Raw genomic sequence first — 27,119 nt, forward strand, 5'->3', positions numbered from 1 at the left:
AACATCAAGATGTACAAAACTGGCTAAGAGAAAGAACGTGAAAACCGGCCAAAGTACTTTAAGCAAAAAGGAAAATGTGTTATTTTTTTGAATTGTTAAAGCAGGCATATTCTTCAAAGTGAATCTCAGCTGAAGGTATCTTGCTTGCAGTCTGCAGACTGTTCTGGGACTACAGTGGGAAATGCCAGCCCACAGGGCACCTTACCCTGCCTTCATGGAGAGCACATCAGCACATGTCAACCCAGAACAACCTCACTGCTGGGGCCCAGCAGTGGGCTGCTGCTGAGAATAAAATAACTACGTGCAGTCCAAATGAATAATACTATATGCAGCTAGCTAGTCATCAGATGCCCCAAACTGCTGAGGTGACAATGGAGGAAGCCTACCTAAAGTCTAAGCCTACCATTCACAGCAAAACTTTGCTAGCCACAAGAGTTCACATGTCACTGTTTTATGTATTGTTTTGGTACCTATTCAAGAGCACCACAATATAAGTAAATAGCCTAACTGCTTTGATGATCTTTCCCTTCCCCTCTGAACTCAAAGACACATGATCTTTGGTAATATGATGAATACCCCAGTAAATCCCCTCTCTGTCCTCAGACATCCCCTAATAAATTTCCAGTTGAATACTGATGACAATTGGTGTAGAAAGAAAACAAATTTATCCTGTATTAATGTCTCAACAACACACAAATGTGTCAAGACTGTGAAAACCAAATCCATATCTATATTCCTTGTTGTACACATACTAGTGCTTTCTGCAGTGGCTTTGCAATCAGTTGGTCCTATGGTTATCTCGCACATAAGTCAGTAAAACCTTCCCATTCACACCACAATAGACTGCATTTCTAGAACAATATACATGGCATTCTACATCACATCATGTATTCATAGCTGTATCTAGAAATATATCAACAAAATGTTAGAGAAATATGCTTCCTAATAGGATATTTTTCTTAAAGCAATCTTTTCATTTTATCACCTTTTACAGGTGTACTGTAAGTCATTTGGTTTGCCATGTAAGAAACTGCCGTTTCAGTATTTTGGAATGTACTGTCAACACTAAAGGCTGAAGGGAGTGATATTGATATCACACTCCAAAACCAGCATAACTTGATTAATGGCCTCTATTGCAATGAGGAGTTACAGTGCAGTGCTATGGATTTACCTTCTTATGAATGTAAAGAAAGCAAGGAGGAGAGGAGGGGAGCTGTTCTTTTAAAATGCCAAACCACAGACTTTCAGATGGTGGTATTTATTTCACAAGTTAAAGGATTTATTGGGTTTTTTGTTGCTTTTATCTAGCCCTGGAACTGATGAAGGGAGCCATAAATTTAACAGTCAACAAACCCTATGGAAACGTGACGTTAAATCTTAAATTTAGCATGTACTAAATGAGATCTTTATTACGGGATTCAGTGCCAAAGATATTTGCATTGTTTATACAACATCACATACATCTTTGCAGACAAAGCTAAAATCTTCATTTTTTTCAATTTTAGAATAAGGACTTATAAAATGTTAATTAGGTACTCTGCCAAATGGAAAGTATTATAACATTTTGGATACATGGAAGTAATTCAGAAATGAAGGCGTCTGTCTTACACCACCTAACAGTATTTCTCTCTTGAATGTTGTAAGCATCCACTGAAGAACAAACATTAACTCCAGAATCCTCACTGAACAAAGCAATTTCAATACTTCTTCAAAGCAAGCCAGCCATGACAACTGAGGAAAGCAGCAAATCTGCATTAAGTACACGTGCTTTAACAAGGGACACATCCTCTGTCCCTCACAGCTCAATTCAGTAACCATTTTGCAAGTCCACCTTTGCTTTTATCTTATGCTCACTATGTCTTTTGCTTTTTCTCTATCATCCTTCTCAGTAACAGTGTTGGATCACAGAGCTATATCATGATTTCATAGCTAGTATATCAGAATAAACTAATATAAAATTGCCTACCTCTCAACTTCTTTGAAAGGCAGAACTGCAGAATGCTTCATTCCCCATCTTTCCCCCCATTACTCACACACCTACTGAGGAGTCACCTATGATCCAGCAGCTCACACCATTTTAGCTACCCAAGCAGACAGAAACACACATTGAACAGTGTAGCAGAAAGACTTGGGACTCATGATCTTCGCTTAAACCCATACAATTTTAAAAGCACACACTGGTAAAATTCAGGATTTATAGTATATTGACTTAGGGACTCATCAGCCGTACATGTAATTTACATGATACAAGAGCTATGACACTGTCATAACTTGTGTTAGTAGAGTGGACAAGACTGTGCCCAGTTTGGACCACTGGTATGCTTACAAGAAAGGCAACAAGAATACTACAAGGTTCACAAACACAAACTGTAACAAAAAAAAACCTTAAAGGAATGTGTTACTTGGAGAAAGAAAAGACAGCTGTGGAAAGCACTGAGGAACAGGATATAGCAGTCTTCCAGCACCTAAAGATCACCATAAAGGTGACGGTGGTAAATATTCACCAAGTGCACTTGCAATAGAACTAGAAGACAGTTCATCTTTCAGTAAAGAAGATTTAGCTTGGCTACCAGGAGAATCTTTCTTCCCACAAGGATACTGAATCACTGAAACAAGACATGGAGAAAGGTGTGGAAACTGTTTCACAGGTTTAAAAGAAAAGTGTAGAGTAATTTCCACCAGATACAGGAATGATTAAGACCTACATTTATATATTCAAATATCTTCATTTTCATAAACTCTTGTGGGTCAAGAGCTGTATCGCAACACTTGTGTAAATTTTCAAATCTAATAAGCATTTGTATTGATTAAACCAGCACAACAATTTGAATATAGAGAAGCAGTCAAACCCACTTGTGTATCTTGAGCTTTTGCATAAACACATGTGGCCATTTCCCTATTTGAAGTAGCTTACTTTCACATCTTCAGCTGGATCTTCACCTTGTTTAAAAACTAAGTTTTTCCCACTTTGTGAAGACCTTTGCTTTAACTCTAGTTCTTACCCATTTTCCTATGTGAAATGTCACCAGTATGATTTATAAAAATCTACATAATCCCAGCTACTGTACCTGCATTACCCAGTTTACTCTTTTTATTGTACAGGTGGGCCCCTAAATACACCACCAAGGAAGTGCCAAATACCCCAAAGCATGAAATGTTTCTTGTTCAAATAACATGTGATGTAAGTATAATGTAAGAGACAACAGCTGGCTATAACAAATGGGCAAGGCAATATACAGTATATCAATGTGCAATGGGAGTCAGTCAAGGTCATTCTGTGCTCTTCACTACTTGTTTCATTTAGGGAGGGAGGGAGGGCCAAAGGACTTTCAGCAGTAAGCTTGCTAAGAATATCATTTGTGGTTCTTGTAACCAACCAAAGGGTGAGATCAGATGCCTAGATATGAGAAGACCACCATACTCGTGCCTGTGCATTTTTATACGCATCTCTGAAACAGAATATAACTATTTTTCAGAATCAGAAGGGAAAAAGACTTCATTATTTCCTGCTCAGTGAGTATGTGCACATGAAGATCTCATGCATTTATCTCCACTTCTCTTTCATTTTGCCCTTCAATTATTCTGAAAACTTGCTTACACAATTCTGTATCTCCACATCAATTAGTATCAGAAGGATCAGGGAAAGTGTGCAGCTCCTGAACAGAAGCAGGCTCCTTCAAGCCTCTTGAGGGAAAGGGCAAATACTCACACTGCTGATGTGAGACAAGAGGATAATTTTCTAAACTTGTTTTTGAAATCAGAGGGAGACGTGTTTCCCACTGCAGTATTTAAGGAGGGCAGGACACAGCCACGTATCACAGGTTTTCAAGGATACAACTGCACATGAAAGGCCAGCCCTTGAGCCTCTGCCCTACCTAGAAACAAGACTCAAGGGACCAGATACCCACAGTGCACCAGCAGGAGTGGTGCATATGGACTTCTGTCACAGAAACAGAACGGGCCAATTCCCAGTGCAAAACCTCCCAGATTTTTCTGAAATTAAGAGAGGTAAAAATCACCCACTTTTAATTTCTCAGCTTCTTGAATACTAAAGGTATGGATAAAGCATAGATGCTCTTCAGGAAGCAGAGACTAAAAACACATGCATTTGAGAATTTAGTTTTCAACACAAGGTGGAAAACTCAGCAAGTCGTGCTGTACACATAGCTGAATCCAAGACATTTGAGGACACAAAAATAATAGAGGAACATGTAAACAAAACAAGTGTTACAAAGCTACTTTCATCACCCTGCAGTGTGTACATGCACATATGTGAGACTTCCACTGATCAAGTATAAGCTGCCTATTAGGGACTTCACAAGTAAATGAAAACTGTAATTCCTTCCTAACTGAACCTCTACCAAAGCAGGCAGTGCAACATTGATATCCCAAGCCAGCTTCACTTCCAAGGTGAAGGAGAGAGGCATTTTAACAGCAACACAGGAACTGGTCTAACTTTGTCAGATAAACTCTAACCAAAGACTGTTTCCTGGCAACATCCACCAAGCCTTCTAAATTTAGCTAATACTGCCATTGAGTTATCCTGATTCTGTAGGTGCAACTTTCAAAAGAGGAAGCTGGGTACAGGTCGGAAATGAGACTATAACAAGTCTACAACAAGAACACAGGTCTGCTCAGTATTTTTGAGAGATGGGTAGAGAATATAAACCTGGAATTTGCACTCAGCCAGATTATGGGACAACTATAAAACAGGCTATGACAGACATTCTTGTAGTCACATTAGCAGTAAGGAAGAATTAAGACATGCTTTCATCTGCTTTAACTATTGCTTCTGTCTTTGTAAAGCTACATATACAGAACAGGCTCTTTTTCCTTTGTACATGGGTGCTGCAGATGTTGCAGCTGCAGTAGTGCCAGTTGCAGCTGAAAACAAACTTCCACCACTTCAGGCAAAAAAAGTCATCTTACGTGTTCTTTAATGAGGAAGAATGTGTCAGCTGTCTTCTTTTTATAATCTTAGCAAGAAATCTGGATCCCTTTTACTCACCATCAGAACAAAGAATAGTATAGGGCCTCCTCCATAAGCAGATACATCCACACAAGATTTTTAACTACTGAATACAATTATAATAGTTTAAAAATAGCATCCATATACCTGCAAATCAAATGTACAAAGCCATAAGAAAGGATCTGTTTATTAGTCAGGTAACTGTGATGCCACTAGGAAAACTAACAATAAAGGAATAAAAGGTTATCCTCTGTAATGTGAACACTTTACTGGTATCCCCAGAGGGTTTCTTTGCCAATTCTTTCTTTGAATAGCAAATTCCACCCCCTAAATAAAAACCTTGTTTACAATTCCACAGTAAAAACATGTATTAGCCAGGGATTTTTCCCCTCCTTCTTATAAAAAGAATGAAAATTTAAAAACCAGCCAGCCCCCAAAAACCCACAGAAACTGTAAAGATTGTGATTCTCGCCAACCATGTACATTCTAGAGAACTTTGGCAGGGTAGGGAACTCTCTCACCCTACATGAAAACCAGAAAAGACATCCTATGAGCAGGCATGTCTTTAAAAGTGCTTGGTTCTTAATGCTGAAAGTGAAAAAGCTGTGCAAACTGTCTTCTGCATATAACTAGATGGCTGTTAAGAGCATTGCAGCCCTGGGAATGGATGTGTTGGAACATGTCCCCATATTATAAAATGCAGAAAAGTCACTGAAAACACTAGAAGGAAAAAAAAAATGCCCACCATAAACATTTCCTTCTATTCAGTGTAAAATTTCTAAGCTCCTAAAATACCCATTATGTCTTAGCCTCCCACTGATGAGTAAACTAGTCACACGTCCTATCTGCTCATATTTAGCATGTTTTCTAGTACTCCTTCACTTCAGCTGTACATCCAACACCTGCAAGAAGACAATTACTTTTCTTTGGCAAGACAATTCAAAATATACACTTCCCATCTAAATGAGTTCAGAACATACCTCCAAACATACATTCATTCAGTGCAAGAATAGCTGTAAGCTTCCCTAACTAGTACATCAGAAGGCAAGAGACTCACAGAAGTTGTAAGCTTCTTTCTTTCTCTTTCCATTTCTGAACAAATCTTGCCATGGTAGGGCTCTGGGCACCTGTCCCATAAATTAATGCACAAAGATAAACAACTGCCTGTAGACATTCGCTTCAGCCCACTCATCCTCAGCAACTTTAGGGAGGGGGGAAAGAAAGGTTTTGTAGCAAGCATATAAGTTAACAAACACATTCCTGTAGAGCTAAGGAGGAGAGGTGTGATCTAAAGCCAAGTACTCCCAAATGAGAATGCCCTGCAGCAGAATCTCTTCATACTGAAGGAACTCTAGCTGAGCAGCACTGGTGTTTCTAGGGGGAATGGGAAGGGGGGAGCAAAGGGGGAGAGAAAATAAGTAAAGAAATAGTAGAGGTTAAAAAAAAAAGGGGAGGGTAACATTCCAGCAATCGGGCTCAGCCTATTTACAGATCAGGCTTAAAAAACACATTTGTTATGGCCAGTGTTTAAGTAGAACACCGGATGCAGGGCAGTAATCAAAATCCAAAGGGAGCCAGGAGCCCCTGCCTCTCAGCTTACGTGAAGTACAGTCTTGGAGAAAAGCAGAAGCACCCAGGTCCTCCTAACACTTTGAATGCTAGGATTGGACACAGACGTCTGCAGTCTTTTAGGTGTTTGTGGTGTCAATTGTTTGCTTATTTCCCCGTTGAGCTCAGCTTTGCCAATCACATTACACACACACTAATTCACCTCCCTTCTGGAGAATAAAAGGAGGTGTGGGGGTGGGGGGGAAGTACCAATTTTACTTCAAAGAGCACCTATAGCCATGACTGAAAGGATATTTTGTTCCACAGTTCACTTACTCTGCCATGGACAATCTTCCAAATGATTCCAGCTAGATTAATGTCTTCATAGACTACTTCTATGTCTTCACTGAATGAGCTGGGTATTAAGTTCACTATCATGCTATGAAAACACACCTCTGACAGGTAACAGTTCAGGCCCCTATTTTTCTTAGAAACTGCCTTCTTTGAAATGAAGAGAGAAAAAAATAATACTTGATAGCCCAAGGACAAGAGAGCTTGATATCTACTTCCCCAGAAGTACTTCAGGTCAGAGAAGCTTTGTACCCTCGTAAATAAATCTGATCAGCTGTGAGGAGATATAAAGATGACTTAGAACTGCGGCTAGTGGCTGTAATTCCACTCAAGAGTTTTATATTAAAAAATAACAATGAAACACTCAGGGCAGCATGTTTCAGGTACAGGGATCCTGAAGAACATTTAAGTTTGGTATGTATGTCTCCACTGTTCAGCTGCATCAGTTCTGATTGAAGGACACATATTAATTCATGACCCTTTTTCTGTGGGGCTGTGCTCCACAATGGACATAGAAGACTTAGTGAGCCCCAAATTCTGCCAGAACAATGCTGGCCCTTGAGGTTAGAGAGCAAGGTACAGGTAAGAGCTTTCTCATCTCCTCCCTTTACACTCTAAGTGGAAAAAAAAAGGCTCCCTACTCACAGACCTCTAGCACAGAGATGAAGCCCAACTGAGGCAGGTGTCTTCACCTCACTGTATACTGAGAACTAGTAATATCTACCCTTCACTGTTTTAAACTGTCTCCTAGCTGCTCCTTCCAGCACTCCTTTATTAAAAGCAGGTTAAGATAAGGAAAGGACCATTCCAATATCTATCTCCTAGCAACCAGGATGTCTGGATGTGGACAAGTGCTACATCACCCCAAGTCCTGCATCCCCAAAACATCAAATGAGTGCACACAGACAAGTGCAGACAAAAGGGGACAAAAGAGTATTGACAGGCTTTTATAAACTTTATGTGGGACCCAGCATATTTTACAGGAGACAAGTATCATAACCATGTTATAAGTTGTAAGTTTTGACTTTAAGTCAAAAATAAATACTAAGAGAAAAAAGAATAAAGAAAGCAGTAGTCTGTAAAGAGATAATGAAACTTTTCAACTCTAATACAGTTAAATAAAGGACATAAAACCAGGTTGATTTGTGTAACCACACAGGGTAACAAAATTAAAGCGACTTTAGAGCTAGACAAGTCACAGATATCAAAATTACACACATCTGTTTACATTCAGTTTTCAAACCTTAACATCTGAATTGTAAGCAGTATCTGCCTGTAGCAGGCTGGCCACCCATTACTCTGTTAGAACCACAGTATCAACAACTGCTTCTTTACCAAGCTAAAAAAAGCATATGTGCATATACATACATATTTCAACAATGAACCACGGACATTTCATTCTCCATATTGTTTTTTTGCTACATTCTATATATAGTAATATCATCTAAATGTTGTAAGAGGCAGCTGTTCAAAGTACATGATTTTTTTTTTTGAGGTAGGTTTCTTGTTCTCTTCTTCACTCCCAACCTGTACAGGGTCAATATGATCAAGCAAAGGCAGTCACTGTGGAAACTCAGGTTGCACAGCCAAGATGAATGGTGGAACCTTTGGGGAGAACACAATGCCTGTAATTCAATAGCGCAACTTGCTTATTTGCAGATGCTTCACCAATTCACTGCACTCAGTGCCAGTTAACCAGAGAACTTCAGCTCTTATCTTACCACTTAGCACAGTTCTTACTTTTAATTCAGTAACACCCTGCAAGAGCAACTTAGGAGCCTCTGACAATTCTCATCAGTGGCAAAACTGAGAGAACTGCAGGAAGGGATGAGAACGGCTGCTTTGCCTTCACTTCTCCAGCAGCAAAGGAGAAAAATCTGTAGGAACAGACAGGTTGTGGTACTGCAGTTCTGGGGAAAACACAAGCTACAGCTACACTACATAAATCAGTCAGTCACATAAGCAGTCAGAGATACTCTTCAAGTCAGTGTATCCACCCCAGAAGCACTGACATGCCGCCATGGCTAGAAGCAACATCACAAAATTCCCTTCCCGTCTTTTCTTAACTCAACAGCTTGCAAGTAGAAGCAACAACTGCCTTTCGTTATAATTACACTCTAAAAAACACAGTTACTGCACTGTAGGCATTGAGTGAAAATATTTAATTCTCCATATTGTCTAAATCACACCAAATAAAAAATAGTAACGGACAAATTATTATTAATGTAATCAGGTATATTAAACCCTATTCTGCCATATAAAAGCACCAGAATGTTGGCTGGCCATCAACAACACTCAATTCAGCAACAAAAATACCAGGTCTAAACACACGTGTTGTATTTTCTAAGGAAGATGAGAAACATATGGGCAACAGCCGTAAGATGCACCATCTACACACTTGGGAAAGAAAGTGTCAATAAGAAAAGGAAGTGTTCGCTTTCACTAGCCATGATGACAGATTAAATTTATCCCTTCTGATTCCATTGAAACTATGAATTAGTTGAAGAACCAAATCTGACACAAGTGAACAGTAAAGTTACACTTGGTTCTCCAGCACTGCTGCTCATCAGAATTTCCTGGCCTGCTGCTGAGCCCGAAAATAGCATTATGTTTCAGATTCGGTCAAGATGGGTTTTGCTACAACAATCTAAAAACCTGAGATTTGCACACTGACAGGTAATTACAGGTAAAACACATCCTACTAAAGATTAAAATGCTCCAGTATCTCAATATGTTAAGACAGAAAATAAAAGTTGAACAGTTTCAGATTTGAATGCTGTCAGGAAGTTTTTGCAGTTGGCTGTGTATCAGCCATGATTCCAGATGCTCTGAAGAAATGACCTATGCATACTTGCTGCATGCACACAAACTAAAAGCAGTACTGTTATCAAGTTGACTTCATCCCACATAGCAGTTATGACCAATAACATACAACTCCAAAATATAAAGCTGACCTCAAAACCCACAGTTTTTTCTTCAGGTTTCAAAATTCCACAGGAAAAAGTAATTTCATGAGATCTGTAAGAGACACCCTCCCCCCAAGAATGCCTTAAACACTTGATGAATGCAGTTTAGCAAGATTTACTGCTAACTTTCATCCCTGGGTATGTGAAAAGTAGGGTGCTTTTGCCTTTAAAAATTTAGTAGGCAACTAAACTGAACATTATACACAGTAAGCTTCTTAGTATTTTATTTGTTGCATCTTTTATACAGAATAAGCTTCACTGGTGTTTAATTCACTGCAGCATTCTGCTGATGTAGCAAAAAAAGATTACATTATAAACAAAGAACAAAATTTTTACTTTAATTTTTTATATAAGTGTAATTTTTTCAGTTGACAAACAGCATCACAATTACTGGAAAAACCTGAAATAAGTGTGTAAGCTAAGGCAATTATTTTTAATCTCAAATTGATAGTTTTCCTGTATTTATCATAAATATCAGAAGCTAAACTCCAGCAATTAAACATTTCTATGATTTCCTAGCAACCAGGATTCAAATAATGGAGAAAACATAGAACAACAACGTTTCTTTTCACTTAAGTTGACATCTGCCATCTATTTACACTAAGTATGGTAAATTCCAAACAGATCATGGAGTGTAAGGAATTTTGAAATAACCTGTTAAGCATTACTTAAAATGGCACTTTTGTAAGTCATGTCTGGGATTTAAAAATTACTAAAAACAATAAAAGACAACGCACTGCAGTATGTCTATACCAATATTACATAAAAAACCCTACTCCATAAAGTGTCACTGAGATGCTCAACCAAAAATAATATACATTTGTATCTATATCAAGATAAATATTACTGTAAAAATGCTCACATTAAAAAATATAGTTATTATTGTTTGGATTTTCATTAAAACTAGAAGGGACTACATGAGCCAAGGTATGAGGAATTTGTATATAATGACATGCTTCCTCATTTTATAGCACTAATAAAAAAAAATAGAGAAAGCTCTATTATAAATCTTTAATAACGATGGTATAATTTCCGAGTTTCTTTTAAAAACTTTACTACATGGGGGTATGTGCACGCAAGTCTGCGCACATAGGCCTGTGTACATCAACACACAAGCACATAAAAAATAAAGTGTACACATTACACATATACACATTCCTGCATGTAACACTTCTGTAATGCAAACAGTATGCAGGGATTCCTCCATGCGACCATCAAGCGCCACATGCCATGCTTTCTTATTTCTCTTTTTATGTTTTATCCAGTAAATGCAATAACACTTTCATATCTGGCCAAATCTAAGTGTTAAGACCTTTAAAAATCATGATGTAATTTAGCCATAACATCACACACAAGAAAGAAATGATACTGCAAATACTGAAGATCACAAGTTCAACATGAAAGCTTGTCATGAAATGGAATGTAAATGATTCTAAAAATTAGTATTCAAAGATTAGTTAAATAGTATGGCAAACAGCTTGAATTTGTAGAAAGTTTAAAATGTAATTCACATTACAAAGACTGGAGATACTTTATAGGTAGAACTTTCAAATATGGATATGACTGGCTTTTATTTTTAAGCTTACTTCTATTAGAAATAGACTTGTTTCCTGTACAGGTGATGCTCTGCCTATACCATATACAGTAGAAAAATAAATTCTTTAGCAACCTAGAAATAGTTTATAAAACTCTTGAAGTTTCGTTTTCTTTGCTAAACATGCCAAGATTAGACTGAAAACTATAAATAAAAGCTATATAGACAACAGGTAAAGTAGAACAAGTTAAGAATACTACAATTTACATGACAGACTTTATTGTACTATTAACTCCTGTGTGCTTTGCAATAGGAATAGGGTTGACTTTTCTTTTTTTGTTTATGTTTTCTTAGAAAAGATAATTACTTGCAAGAATATAACACAATATCAAGATAATTTATAATATACATGTACTTCAAACAGCAGCCCGGTTTATGGTATCGTAGGAATCTAGAATGATACTCCAAGTCATAATTAGAAGTACAATACCTAGGACATAAGTGGCAAAGGCAATTTTTATTTTGGGAAAATGGAGCAAATCAAACTCTTAAAAGCCTTAATTCTCAAAATCATCTATTTACTATAATACATACAAGACGATCTTAAATCTTGTTATAAGTGAAGATTACAACAGTGACCATCATAAAGCTTTTTTTTTTTAACTACACAAAACATTCTAGCAGCTGAATGAGCCTGAACTGTTTTCTTCTTTGCAGACCTAAAAAGGTGAATTTCGAGCATGAAAGAAAAAAAGCTGCTATGAAAAGTCTCACAGGTAGTGTTTATCTATGGTCTCTCCTTCGCTACAATTTGTAACCTTCTAAGTTTTTTACCACTAACAAAATAATTAACCCAAAGATTTGTTTAAATTAAGCAGCATTCTTTTACAGCAAAACTGGTACCAAAGTAAAAGTAAAATAAATGAAATAAAAAGAGATAATTTAAAAACATGGTGAAAAAAAAAATCAGTCCTTTGAATTTTTAGTACAACATACCACAGGAAAAAACAAGTTTATGTGATTTTATATATACACACTCCAAAGAGGTTAATTGTCAGTACCCAAAGTATTTATTGCTATGTATTAGCAATGCATTTTTGTATATCTTTAAAGGGTCACATAAAAATAGATTTAAAGAATAGATTAATTGAAGTCCTAGATTAAAACATTGTTTGGTTTAGAGAATTTTACTACAACAAAATCCATGTTTATGTATGAAAAGTTATATAACCTTATATGAAAATGTCATGAACTATTTTCTAAACACTACATGTATTCCCAAGTGGGAAAAATTAAAATATCTAAAATATATTAGATTAAGTTTACAAGACCATCAATGATCTTTTAAACATGCAGCTGTTTACAGAATTAACAGTTTTACAAAATGTTTAGTTCAGTAATGAAACAGAAAGAAATAAGTAAGCAACATCAAAATTTTTGTACAATATTTGAAACTCACTTTTACAACAAGCATGTCCTTGGTATTGTGCTGTAAGAAATAATAAGCAAGTTCACCCACCCTTAAACTGTCCACAGGTTTACTTACAAGTAAAGATGGATGGTGAGGGACTGTAAAATTCTCAACAGTGCATTTTGCATTCTTCCATAAACTGTCCTAAGCATACCATCACATAAGTAGCCAGGAGATTACAAAATAAACTATAGCTGGGCTTTAGTTGTTTACACAGAATGCTCGTATGTGAATAAAATTGCCAAAAATAGCATGTTAAATAACAAAAACAGCCATAAAGCAGGCTGTAAGCATTGAATGTTTCATAAATGTAATTTTTTAAATCATTAAATTTCTATAGAAAAATTTTATTCACAATATATTGTGACAAACTGTCACAGGAATGATATAGTGATTGCAATAAGGTATCATGCAGCAGCAGCTTTGTACTTTATAGCTATTTTTGCTTTTAAAAATTAAACCTCTCCAGTCATGCTTATCACACAGTTTTTATCTGCAGTGTGTACAAATGAGGAACACAGTACAGGATATAACAAAAAGATGTCCAATCAGCTGGATGGGAATTATTTGTCATAAATATGAAGTATATTACTGTATCCTGAAACATGCATGTCTATAGCTTGTCCTTACTGTCCAGTGCCAGGCTGCCTGCAATCATCTTCTGTTTATATAATACCAAGAGGGTCTGCTGGTAATTGTGACTGTATCAGCTGAGGCTGCAGCGGTGGTGGTAACTGAAGAGGTACCATTGGCTCTACCATCTGCACTGCGTTGGAAGGAGGTGGCTGACATGCCACTGGGTTAGGTGCTTCTACAATCTCTCCGTTGTAAAAGAAAAACTGACACTGTTGAATGAAGGTCTCTATAACCGACTGATGGATTTTGGTGGTAGAAAGAAACTCTCTGTTTTCAAAATCAGGTCTCATCAAAGTAGGCCAGAAACAAATTGATAAGTTATCAGCAGTCATAAAGTTGGTTTTATATTGTTGACTAACCCTGAAACGAGAACATGTACAGTATGAAATACAACCAGTATGCATTCAACTACAAATATTTTCATAGCTCTCTCACTGTAAGCATTCTTATTAAACAATCTCAAGGGTTTTATTACTTTTCTACAGCTATCTATTTAAACAACCATTCTTGGTTTTGTTTAAGCTACTATGCAGAAGAAAATTTAGAAGCCACGATTTTTCAGATTTGAATAGGTAACAAATATAAATCTGATTCAGCTATTAATCAAGAAATAAGTTCAACACTCCACCAACATTTTGAAGTGACAATAATAAACTTTAAATTTCTTAACCAGCTACAGGATGTCATAAAAGTAACACTTCATACATCAAAATGTCTACAAGAGATCCACTGGAATGTCTTATGGAAACGACTTCTTACTCTAGGACAGTCAATATTAACATCTGTGACGCTCATGATCTAAATTAATTATTACAATACTATTACGATAAAGGAAAAAACAAAACACAAACAAAACCAACAACAAACCATCCTGTTACAAAACTTATCTACAATTAAATGCCACCTTAGAAAAAAATGCACTGCTCCTCATAAGTTAGAAAGAGTCAAGATACTCTGTTTTCTAAAAAATACTCTGCATTCTAAAGCAACATCATCATTTTTTCTAGAAGTAACTGATGAGAGATGAATGAAAAAATATGTGTTAATAAATCCAACAAACACCTAAGATACTCATTCAGCTGGGAACATGCAATTGCTAAATTACAGTAGACAGTGCAAAGGTAACAGCTACAGTTGTCCTGCAGAACCAGAGAGAAAATAAAACTTCAGCTACTTGTCAGCTTTAATTTTGATGATCAACAAGAGCAGACTGCAAGAATTTCTGACAGCTGGCTGTAGTCCATAGATTCAAAAGCTGTGAAAACCATAGTAAACACTAGAATTAATGCTATAAGAAAATATTTTCACTCCTTTACACTGCATGTACAGTGGTAACTATAAAGGGTAGACTTCCATTTTAGCATGTGCATTACTTATTCCAAATAGTGTGAGAGTACACAAATACTGCCTCTCAATCTGGTTTGAATAAGCTTGGTCCAAGGGATATCTGGATACTATTTCTGAGAGACAGTAATATTCAAAATCTTTTTCTTTAAAAAACTGTATTTTACCTTTATTTAAGGCTAAAAGAACCTGAAAATATAAATGTAAGCTTACACTTTCTTTAGCATTGTTAAAGAGTTTTCTTCATATACCAGATTTGTTTGTGTATAAATTCCTCCTGACTCCAGTCAGCACAGGTTCATAAAGGGCAGGACCTGCTTGACCAACTTGATCTTCTACTACAAGGTGACCCACCTGGTTAATGAGGGAAAGGCTCTAGATATTGTCTATTTGGACTCCAGTAAAGCATTTGACACTGCCTCCCACAGCATTCTTCTGGAGGAACTGGCTGCTCATGGGCCACATAGGTGGATTTTTCACTGGGTAAAATATGGCTGGATGGCCAAGCCCAAAGAGCAGTGGTAAAGAGTGTCACATCTAGTCAGCAACCAGTCACTAGTGACCTCAGGGATTGGTACTGGGGCCACCGGTGTTCAATATCTCCACTGATGATCTGGATGAGGGGATCGAGTGCACTTTCAGTACTGCACTTTTTCAGACAGCAGCTGAACATGAGCCAGCTTGCGCCCAAGAAGCCAAGGAGGCCAACAGCACCCTGGCCTGGATCAGCAATAGCACAGCCAGCAGGGTCAGGGAAGTGATTGTCTCACTGTACTTGGCACTGGTGAGGCCATACTTCAAACACTGTGTTCGGTTCTGGGCCTCTCACTATACTGAGGTGCTGGAGTGGGTCCAAAGAAGAGCAACAAAGATGGTGAAGGGTTTGGAGCACAAGTCTGATGAGGAACATCTGAGGTAACCAGGGTTGTTTAGTCTGGAGAAGGCTTACGAGGAACCTTACCGCTCTCTACAACTACCTGAAAGGAGGATGGAGTGAGGAGGTGGCTGACCTATTCTCCCAAGTAACAAGTGACAGAACAAGAGGTAATGACCTTAAGTTGCACCAAGGGAGGTTTAGACTTGATATTAGGAAATTTCTTCATTGAGAGGGTGATCAGGCATTGGAGCAGGCTTTCCAGGGGAGTGGTGGAATCACCATCCCTGGAAGTGCTCAAAAGTCATGTAAATGAGCGACATGGCTCTTCTACTTGCAGTAATCCAATTACCTGACACTGAGCAGTCAGCTGTACTATGCAAATAAGTGACCAGCTGAAGACTTACGACAATTCAAGTTGTCACTCTTTCACAGAAATTTCTATCAGGTCCATTAAGAGCTACTGAACACTTTAGGTAACTAATAACTGTGTTGAATTTGAGATGTTTTGTTTTACTCCAGATACATGCAAGCGTATCTTGCAATCCTGTAAGATGTAAATGCATGGAATAATTACATTCATGATACGATTTTATCTGGTTTAGGGCTGAATTTCCTGTATGGACTAAAAAGGGTTAAAAGGTCCATGTCTGCCCAAACATTACACACTCAGTTAAATCTTTACAAATACCTGCAAAAAAACCCGCAGACACATGCACTACTCTGGAACAATTTAATTTACCATCTTAAATGTCATCAAAAGCTTACTGGTGTATACATATGCAAAATTGCCTGGCTGGAAAGCACCACTGTAGGATAGGACCTGAAAGTCCTGGAGGGCAAACTGAACATGAGTCTACAATGTGCCCCTGTGGCAAAGGCCGCCAACAGTATCCTAGCTTGCATTAAGAGTTCTGCCAGCAGGTCTAGGGATGTGATCCTTTCCCTCTACTCAGCACTGCAAAGGCCACAGCTGGAGTATGGGGTCCAGCTCTGGACAGTCAAGCACAACAGACACACATGGACACACTAAAGCAAGGCCAATGAAGGCACACAAAGATCATTAAGAAACAGAGAATCCCAAATGAGGAAAGGCTGGGCAAGCTTGAACTGCTTAGCCTGGAAAAGCTCAGGGAAAGTCTTACAATTAGTTTTAGATATCCAATATAAGGGTGTAAAGAAGATGGACTGAGATAGACTGAGTGGTGTCTAGTGACAGGACAAAAAGCCACAGGCAGAAAACACACATAATAAATTCTAGCTATGGGTAAGAGAACTTTTTTACTGTGATGGTGACAGCACTAGCACAGGTTGCCCAAAGAGACTGTGGAGTCTTCCTCCTTGGAGAAAACTGCAAAACCAGCTGGACACAGTCCTGGGCAATCTGTTCTAGTTGACTCTTCCAAAGCAACAGGGTTGGACTAAACAATTGTCGAAGGTCCCTTAAAACCTCAACAAGCCTCTGATTCTGTCTAGAAACAGAGAAAAAAACCCCAACCAAACAACAAAAACACAAACCCACAAGACTCAAGCTCATTTTTAAGGAAAATATAAAATAAAATAAAATAAAATAAAATAAAATAAAATAAAATAAAATAAAATAAAATAAAATAAAATAAAATAAAATAAAATAAAATAAAATAAAATAAAATAAAATAAAATAAAATAAAATAAAATAAAATAAAATAAAATAAAATAAAATAAAATAAAATAAAAATCTCTGTAACTGCAGTGCAAAGTAGTTCTTTTGAGGTTTTTCACTATGCACACCATTCGTGTAACTTTATAGTAGTGATGATGCCACATACTTTACGTCAGTAAAATCTGAACAGAATATACATGCTTTTATCAACCTCTTAGTTTCATTTTCTACATTTATATTAACATGAGCAATGCAGCATGGAATTTGCAATTCTAATAGTCAAAACAGTATTTTTTTTGCAATGCTTCAACTTAATTTTTGTAGAAAAATACTAACCTGTTTAGATGCGTTATTACGTATTTGAAGACATCATAGTTCACTGGGTGGAATTTCTTCACAATTTCTTTTAACTCATGTAGTCGTTCTGTCTTATCGATGATTTCTACAGGAATAAGTGACATTTACTGACACATCTAGAAAGACATACTGAACAAAGCATTTCCAAATCTCTTTCCTAGCCTAATGGTACAGATAAGATACCCACAGAAAAATGCTGAGTGAGAATTTGATACAATTCCCATCTGCATATACTATTGCATTAAATATTTTTTAACTACAGAAGTATCTAAAGACGAAATTATTTTTCTATATTTCAGCAGAATTATTTACCTGTGTTTAACAGTAAAGAATGACTTGACTAGCTCATTGTTGGCTTGTAGAATGATAATAAACAACATGACAGGGTTACTCCTTGTTACGTTTTCCTCTGCTTGCAAAATGTTATGACTTCAATATAACTAAGATTTATTTAGACTGAAGCTTCATAAAGATGTGGGGGAAGGAAGATATCCACATGAACTTAGAATACCTTAAGCTTAGCAGTTATTCAAATAAAGAATTATGAATTGACCCTGGTGGAGGTATTTTAAACATACTGGAGAACAGGGATTTTCACAGGCCCAAGGGACATTATCTATGCTTCAAAGAGGAAATAATCAACATGTAAAGAAGAATTAGAGAATAAAAAAGAAACCACCCAAACACCCCCCCAACTAAGAAATTTTTTTAAAGAAAAAGTAACCAGAAAACAAACAAACAAAAAAAAAGAATGCTGCTCCTAAAACACCTGTGGGAAGCACTACTAAAGTACTATAGAAACATACATTCTGTAGAATTATGATTCATATCATAGAAAGGAATAAAAGCCCACCTCTATTACTTGACTGGATTGTTAAAAGAAAAATATTTATCTAAGTCCACCTCTATTCTATGCTATTGCATGTTTTCATTGAAATTCAACTGATATACTTTTAAGAAAAAAAAAAACAAACCCTAACTAATTGCATTAAATAAGCAATTTGTCAGAAGACTACAGCAGAAATACCACAAATAAGTATCTACAGATATCATTCAAATGCACAAAATTTCTAATGGACTGTATTAACCAAGTCCAGGCTCAAGCCTTAGGTTTACACTAATATTTTCACATTTTGAACAAAAAAGCATTAAGAATACAGTATGTCACAGCTGTATCCTGCAAAAATGTGTAGCAGTTTTTTTCTGAAAGTTTGCTGCCAATACAAGTGAGATATTCTTACAAAAAAAGGAAGAATTTAGTAGTTTCACTTTGAAGTGTCTGAAAAATGTAAGATAGACAAAATTATGCATTTCATCTTATAGGGAGTTCAAAAAGAATTTGAAAAAAAATTGTATCTGGAAGAGAATTACCTAATATTCCATAGATGTGCCTGATTTCTAAAACCTATTTTGAATGTAAGACTTTATGAATGCAAGGGGGTTTTCCCCTGTTAAGAATTGCAAAACATTTGCAAGAACTTTCATCATATGTAGCACTAATAAAGAATGAACAAAACAAAAAAACCCAAACAAAACTAAAAAGAAAAAATATATATTTCAGCAACTGAATTTCCTAGGAAAAATAGACATAATAAATATCAACTTATTTAGAAATACCATGTTTATTCCATTATACAGTTGTGTTAATTTTAAAGACTAAAAAGAATGTACATGTCTAAGCAATTTAACAATATTTCACTGCAGCAAGTGCTTTCAACTGACAATGAAGTAAAAACTGCAATAAGGTCAATTAATATAACATAATTAGGTCAAGACAAGATTGTTTATTACTTACTTGATGTTTCTAGCAACTCTTGATGCAAAGAGTACGGAATTAACGGATCTGGCAGATCAGCAAAAAAAGCTTTAAGAGCCCCAGCCACTGCATTTACTGTTACTCCCATAGACTCCAGGCTGATATTATGATCTGTAAAACAAAATGAAACAGCAGTGTAAGTAAAACCTACAGCTGTCATTCCTTACAGCATTTTATGAAAAAAAGAATTCATCCAAAAATTTAAATGTTGCCAAATGTTACAAAATGTACAAATAAATTAAACCTACAGATAATTTGCCATCACTGTGACCCACATGCAATCAAATGTAAGAAAATCTCACTGAGTACGAAAACAGCAGAAGATCAGAAAAATAAAGTCTAAGTCTCCATGCAGACTTAAATGCTTTTGTAGTAGCCACTGACTGGCTTCAGATTTATCAATTTTGACCAATAATAAGTTTTTAAACAAAATTTTGGTAAATCGAATTTAAGGTCTGTGATTGTGTTCATGTGACTACATGAAGCCTTTTAAAGAAGGATAACAAAACATACCAGTGACCACACCTAGCCATATAATCTACTGCTAGATTCCCAAATAACAGAAGCTTGATGGTTTATAACTAGAGAGGTATTTTTTAAGTGAAAGTTATAACAATAAAGCTGCACTAGGTAATTTTTAAGCCAAGGCCAGAAGTGGAAGCACTGAAGCTGGAGAACTCGAGTATTTAAAAAACTGAAATTTTGAAAATGCTTTTTTACTTTTCAGAAGTCCACTTCACCTGAAACTCTGGAACATCCTTTAATAAGGGCTGAAGAAAATCTAGCATTATACTCAGATTATCTGAAACAGCACAGCACAGTATAAATAACTAGTACATTTATCTTCCTTATCTTCTAAGAGGTATTTTACTATTTTTCAGAGGCAAAAGCTCATGATTAATATCCAAGAACTTTTAAGCAGTGTTTTCATTCTGAAATATCAACTGAGATCATAAATTAAATGAGAAAACAGAAGGAAAAAACACTGACCTCTCTTTAACACATCAACGTAAACAGCATGATCTACCAATCTTTTTCCAGTATATTCTAGCATGAAGAAGGTTGTGATAGAAATTTATTATCAAGTTTTAATTGTTAATCCATATTATTCAAGGGAGTTTTCAACAAAATAAGTATTAATAAGTATTACATATACAGGGGAGGATTTAAGGGAGAAGTGAATGTCTTAATGCCTAGGACTGATGAACTACTAACATAAGGGCCATGTAGGACTGCATTTTAAATTCTTTAAAATATTGGAATACCACCCAGAACATATTTTAACAGCACTTAAAGTCAACTGTAATGAGATTCTATTCCATGTTTGGTTTATACAAATATATCATTCATAATAACCTGGACTATACCAATACAGCCTACCACAGCATTAGGTACTCAGTGCTATGGAAGTCATTTTGAAGGTGCAAATCTTTTATATTGCACTATGATAACTCCATGGAGAATTCAAGTTCTATTTTGGCTTTGAATAATAAGATCTGCTCTTACCTTGATCAAACTGTTTCTGAATATTGTCTTGATCTGTTTTATTCCCACTAACACGGTATAGGCCTTCAGTACATAATCCTTGGCAGGGGAGGAAAAAAAGAATATTAAATATTCAAAAAAAAGTTTATCTACCTAAGATCAAAACAGAGGCAGCCATAATTACTAATTCAAAAACCAAAAGCAGAAAACCAAATCTTAAGTGTTTAAAAAGCAACATGTTAACCATTATAGTGATATAGAAGTAACAATACACAAAACACCAGTTGTTTATTTAGTCCACTATTCCATTTAACATAATTCAGAGGAAACAACACTGTAGGATAACAAGAACCTGACTACAGACATGTGTGTAACAATTTTACCCAAAATTATTCCCTTCCTGATCTCTACCACATTGTTCTTATTTGCTGTCTTTATTTATTTTTTTTAATCATAAAAAATATTAATTCTGGGGTTTGACAACCACATAACTTATTTTCTTAAATACAGTCTTCACAGTTTGGGCATAAAAGTTTACAATGACAAGCAACAATACATTAATACTCTGCAGAAAAATCAAGCATTTGTAATTGATTCCTAATTTTTTAATTTCATGGTGTAACACACTCCTGTGAGACAAGGACTTAATCTAACACACTTTCCTTTTTATCATTTACATTTTATAAACTTTGCATCTCCTCATTTTTCTACGGTAAGTTATCCCATCTTTTACAAGTTTTTGGTTTTTTTGGAGGAGCAAAGAGGGGAAAAGGAGATGGCGGTTAGGAAGCAGAGGTTCTTCAGGCTTCTTGTTACTATTTCATTTCACTGTGTGTTACAGAGTCGTTATGATTACAGTAACCATTCCAGATAAACAACGTTAAAAAATACACCTTTATTATGCACACGTAAACTTACTCACTCCACTCCAGTGATTATGCTTCCTTTCACATTGCTATCTTTTTGGCCACAGCTACTCACAGAAAGTGTCATCCTGCTCATCACACCATTACCAAAGATCTTTTTCTTTTGTTAATTCAGAACCCATTAAGGAATACAAGCAGTTTATAGTTTTTATAGTTCCGTAATTCTCCAAGTTATCTTCATGGGTGTAAAATTATCTATGTGCTAGATCTCCATTACAGCACAGGGTTCTACTTAAAAATCCACAAGTTTGAGCTTTATGAAATCTCTTGGCTTTCTACCATCACTGCCCAGTGACTGAATACATTTCAGATTATCAGATCAATACATAACTCCTCTGTCACACCATAGTCACCAAGGGTGCCTTTTTATGTTACCAAGAAACACTAGGAATCCTGTTACAATGCTCAAAGTACAGAAGGGACATAACTGTTTCATGCTGCTCAGGAATGTTTACCAATTAATTTGATGTCAACTCTTTTAACGTAATTCTTCCTTCTTAATGCATTAACAATTCACATGTCTCTTTACTGGCTGCATCAAGGCTATTTAAGCAAGCTTTTTTCCAATAAATTTTTATGCCTACCATTTAGCCTTCCAAATCCATAGCCAAAATTTTTCTCTTGAAACATACACCTAAACAGTTATTTCAAGAAAACTAAGCCTTATTCACTAACGACCTCAAAAAGCACCAGAAGGCATAATTTGGTGGCACAGGGCAAAGTGGATTCAATAGTTTCCACAGCTGAAAGGGGTTTCAAACCTGTTTTCAAAAGAATGCCCCAAATGCACTACCTGCTATCACAGACAGGAACACTTTGCATTTCTCTTCCAGAAGTTGAAAATAAATACAAAAACAAAACAAAACAAAAAAAAAAAACCCACACACAAAAAAAGAAAACCCTGGCAGATAAGAACAAGCTAGGATCAAGATTCCCTTTGTCTAGTGTAAGAGAATTCTCAGTTGGAGGCCCTACAGCCCCAGGGTATTCAGTGTTTTATCCAACTCCTATTCAGTTTCTTTCTGCAGAAAAGGAATTGAATGTGCTGCAATAGCATTTGCTGAGAAGTCTGATCCAGTCACTGTTTAACAGGAGTGTTTAAGCCTTGGGCTGCTCTGAAGACAGAGATGCTCTACTGCAGTATCTGGGATTTTATGTTTTTAATTCCCTATTTTATCATGTAGCAGGCACCTCTGTTCTCAGACCACTACAGTTCTGAGAAGCATAGAAAGACAATTTACAGTACTGCAGGAAATTTTCAGATTAAACAAGGGCATGTCTACTGAATTTAAGCATCTTCCAAAAAAAAGCCAAGTGCTGCAGTTCTGGATTAAGCTAACTAAATTTGTGTTTTAAAATTCCTCAAGCAAAAAATAGTTTTTCCTGCTTGTATATTCTAAAAAGTTACATTTCATGAAACGGTTGGTCAACTGTCATCATATTGTTTCTCTGCTTACACACAGTATGCAGAGAAGTCTGAAAGTGTAATTTTAAATAATGCTTCAATTCTCCCTGTTGTTTATTATTATCAACCAGGTCTATGTAATGCTTGTTACACCAAGATCTTCATCAAGTATAAGACATTAGTTCACTAGTTAGCTTTTAAACTTCTTGCATATCTATAATGTACATCCCTCCCTGTTGAGAGAGAGAATACACAACATGCATTTTTTCTTGATGTTGTTTTTAAAATTCAGTCCATCTGCAAGTCTGTTGATTTTTTTTCAGAATTCTTACCTATGTTCTTATCCTGCTTCCCTTCTGGTTCAGCTGTAAATTTCAAGTTATCCTTACTGGACACAGTGACTTCTGTGATACTATATATCTGAATCATCTGCCTTATTTGCTTCCCTGTCCTTTACTATACCTTTAGGCTTAAAGAATCACATTATTTCACATCACAACAGCCTGTTTTTACTTCAAGTTCAAGCTCACCTGCTTTGTCTAGACTACTCCTTCCTCAAAGTGCCTCCTAGCACCCGAAAAATTCTCTTCTTGACCCATCTTTTGTGCTGCCAGTTGTGATCAGGGTTCCATCAAATCTAACTGCAACTTCACATAGGGCTCAAAACACTTCAAAAGTTGATTGCACCTACATGCACACTTAGTTTGTAGAACACTTCTACCCTTAAACACCCAAGATATTTCACAATTCTTCCTCCATAGAACATACTAACTTCTGCACAAAACCAGACCAAAGTCTACCTGTTATAATATCCAATTTCCACACCTGTAAAGTTGTATATGCTTGAGGAACAGCAGGAGAACAAAAGAAAAAAACAATAAAAAGACAAAACCAAACAAACAAAAAAAACCCACAAAGAACACCAACCAAAAAAAACCACCCCTTCAAAAAAAAAAAAACACATCAAAAACCCACAACCCAACCTCCCCCTCCTCCAAACAGCAATCTTTGTGGTATAACCTCCCAGTTTTCATGAAATTTTTTTCCTTAAGAAACAGGAATTTCTTTACTCTTTCCCAGCACCAGTTTTTTCAATTTATATCACTTCTCATCTAAACTAATCAATTCAGTCCTTCTTTACCCAAGAGGTACTGTTAATGTCATATGCAGTTATCTTTTCTGCTCCAAAACAGACCAACACAAATTGTACCCAGTATTCAAACTGTATGTATAGCACAGAAATACATAACATTTATCCCCATATCACTCTCATAATTCTTTTTATTCTTTTTGCTTGGTTCATAGCAAGTACTGAGAGTTGAAGTTTTCAGACAGCTGACTATGATTATTTTAAAGCCTCTTCCTGAGTGACAAAAGCTATACCAATATTTTGCCTGCTGAAAAGTCTGCCAACTTGTCATCTGTAACCAGGTTTCTGAATACATGCCACCTAATTACAGCACGTCTGCCTCTCCCCAGTTTAATCCCTTCACCTACAGTGACCATTCAAACTTTTCAAGAATCTCCACTACAATATCTATCATTCCACAGTTACCTTTGTACATTTTTAATACATATAGTTCTATAATTTTATTCCACAGATTGACCTCATGTACCTCTTCTCAATCCCTATGCTACCCAGACTACACAAGACCAAAGGAACTGCCACCTTACTGATCCAGAATGGTAATTTCTATGTATACCTAGAATATATGCAATTACAGAGCAAAGAACTCAAAGCCTTTTCAAGTAAGAGTCTAGCACTAAATTTACTCACATAGAACACATTTAAAATTCTACATTTAATGTGCTCTTACTTGTGCATACCAACACTGGCAATTAAAGAACTATGACATTTAATTCACACACTGAAAATCAGAACCAAAAAAGTGTCTTACTGCTTCTTGTAATAAAATATATAACATTGAAATGTTCAATAAAAAGTAGTGTAAGAAAATAAGCACAGCTTTTAGAAAGATTCATTAGAAAGCTCCTATTCAGTGCTGAATTAACATTTCTATATTTTACGTTAACTGATTATTAAACAAGCTCTCAATCATTTTATGAAGTGTCACTCAATCACTTATTTCATGGCCTGCTCATTTCGAAAAAAGAATAAAAGACTTCAATTAATATGACATGACAAACATGCCTAGGGAAAGGAAGGTGAATTCCTTACTTTGTTAAAAACTGGTGACATCTGAAGATAATATGCTAGGAAAATTAGAGTAACTGCTTGGTCACTTTTTGCCTGGAGAAAGGAGGGGAATAAGAGGAGTAGCATAGGTACCCTAAGTACTCAGCAAAAGATATTGACATCTTGGTCCAATCTGCATTGTTCAGAAATTCTTTACACAATTGCCATTAAGTTCTCTCTGAAGATACCTTAATTAGCAATACAGATCAAGTGCACAACATGTGTTTATGAGTATTTCAAAACATATTTGTTTACAGTTTTCAGCGATTCTCGCACACTAATAAATTAGCGCATGTGCTCCTCCTCCATCCGTCTGGTAGTCAGTCTTCCATGAAGAGAAATGGCTGATGCCTGCTTTCCCTTCCTCTCAAGTTTGGACAGGGTTTCCTCCCTGTTGATTGACTCCAAAGTTGCAAAACACAAACCTATTCCATGCCAGTTTTGAAGTGACCACAGAAGGGATCCTCTGTGGTCATCTAGTCCAACATTCTGCTCAAACCAGGCCAATTCTGAATTCAGACTGAGTTGCTTATCAAAATTTCATCTTGAATATCAACTACAAAAAGAGTAGCTGCCCATAATGTGTTTGGGCAACCTGAATCAGTGTTTAAATAATCCTCAGAACAAGAGCTTTTCATTTCTTTCTAGTTGGAACTTCATATTTTAATTATCGTTACCTCTAACCCTCCTGCCACATATTTCAGTACTTTAGCCTGGCTGCACTCTTAAAGTAACTTCTTCACAGCAATGAGAAGCCACTTTTGGGTATTTCTTCAGCCTTTCCCACTCCAAGCTCCATCTCCTGACCCTCTTCTGCTAGACTCAATCTAGTTTGTCAACACCTTTCTTGCAGTATTTTAGATAAGGTCTAATACGTGCACAGTAAAAACAAATCATCACTTCTGTTGCTGTAGTGCCTACCCTTCTGTTGGGACAGCACGATACAGAAGGCATCCACTGATGCACTACTCACTTAGCTTATTCACCATGACCCCCAGATCCTTTTCAGCAGCATTGCTATGCAGCCAGTCAGGTCCCCAGAGTGTACTACTGCAGGTGTTTAGTCCCTGCAATTCGAGCTGCAGGACTTGGCATTTGTCCTTGCTGAATTCCATCAGGTTCCTGTTGTCCCATTCTTCCAGCTGGTCTATGTTCCCCTGAACAAGAACAAGGCTCTGGCCTTGAATATATTAACGACACAGCCGCTCTAGGATCATTCACAAACTTGATGAATGTACAAAATGTACTGTAGGGCTATTTAACAGTATTGTTACTGTATCTATCCAGAATCAAAAGTAACAGTCATGGCCTATGATTTTTTTTTTCCTTTTACTAAACATAACAGCTTCATGGGAAGTTGAGTCAACTGAGCATTATAACTGAAAAAGTTGGTCTAACTCTCTGCCTCAGTCAGTTTCCATCCTTCCCTTGCTCACAGCTGCATAGTTCTGAAGCCTGCCTCGACCTAATTTTGACACATATTTGACCCTTAACTTACCAGCTGTAATACTTAACAGCAGGACCTTGTCCATTTTTGCTGATGGAGCTTTCCAAGACAGTGAACTCCTCTGATTCAGAGACATCTGACAAGTACCCAA

At 36.5% G+C, this 27,119-nt stretch overlaps 1 protein-coding gene across 1 annotated transcript in view; it reads right to left on the reverse strand.

Moving 5' to 3' along the window:
* Positions 1 to 7,807: 7,807 nt before the first annotated feature.
* Positions 7,808 to 27,119, reverse strand: part of ARHGAP5 (Rho GTPase activating protein 5) — a 52,098-nt gene continuing 32,786 nt past the window's right edge. The window contains exons 5-8 of the mRNA XM_034061428.1: positions 21,015 to 21,092; positions 19,488 to 19,619; positions 17,672 to 17,777; positions 7,808 to 13,835 (exon numbers count right to left, since the gene is read on the reverse strand). Of these exons, the coding sequence (XP_033917319.1) occupies positions 13,505 to 13,835; positions 17,672 to 17,777; positions 19,488 to 19,619; positions 21,015 to 21,092 (647 nt within the window). The 3' untranslated portion in view covers positions 7,808 to 13,504. The remainder of the gene's footprint in view (positions 13,836 to 17,671; positions 17,778 to 19,487; positions 19,620 to 21,014; positions 21,093 to 27,119) is intronic.

The sequence above is a fragment of the Melopsittacus undulatus genome, chromosome 4, assembly GCF_012275295.1.
Source record: "Melopsittacus undulatus isolate bMelUnd1 chromosome 4, bMelUnd1.mat.Z, whole genome shotgun sequence".
NCBI lineage: Eukaryota > Metazoa > Chordata > Aves > Psittaciformes > Psittaculidae > Melopsittacus > Melopsittacus undulatus.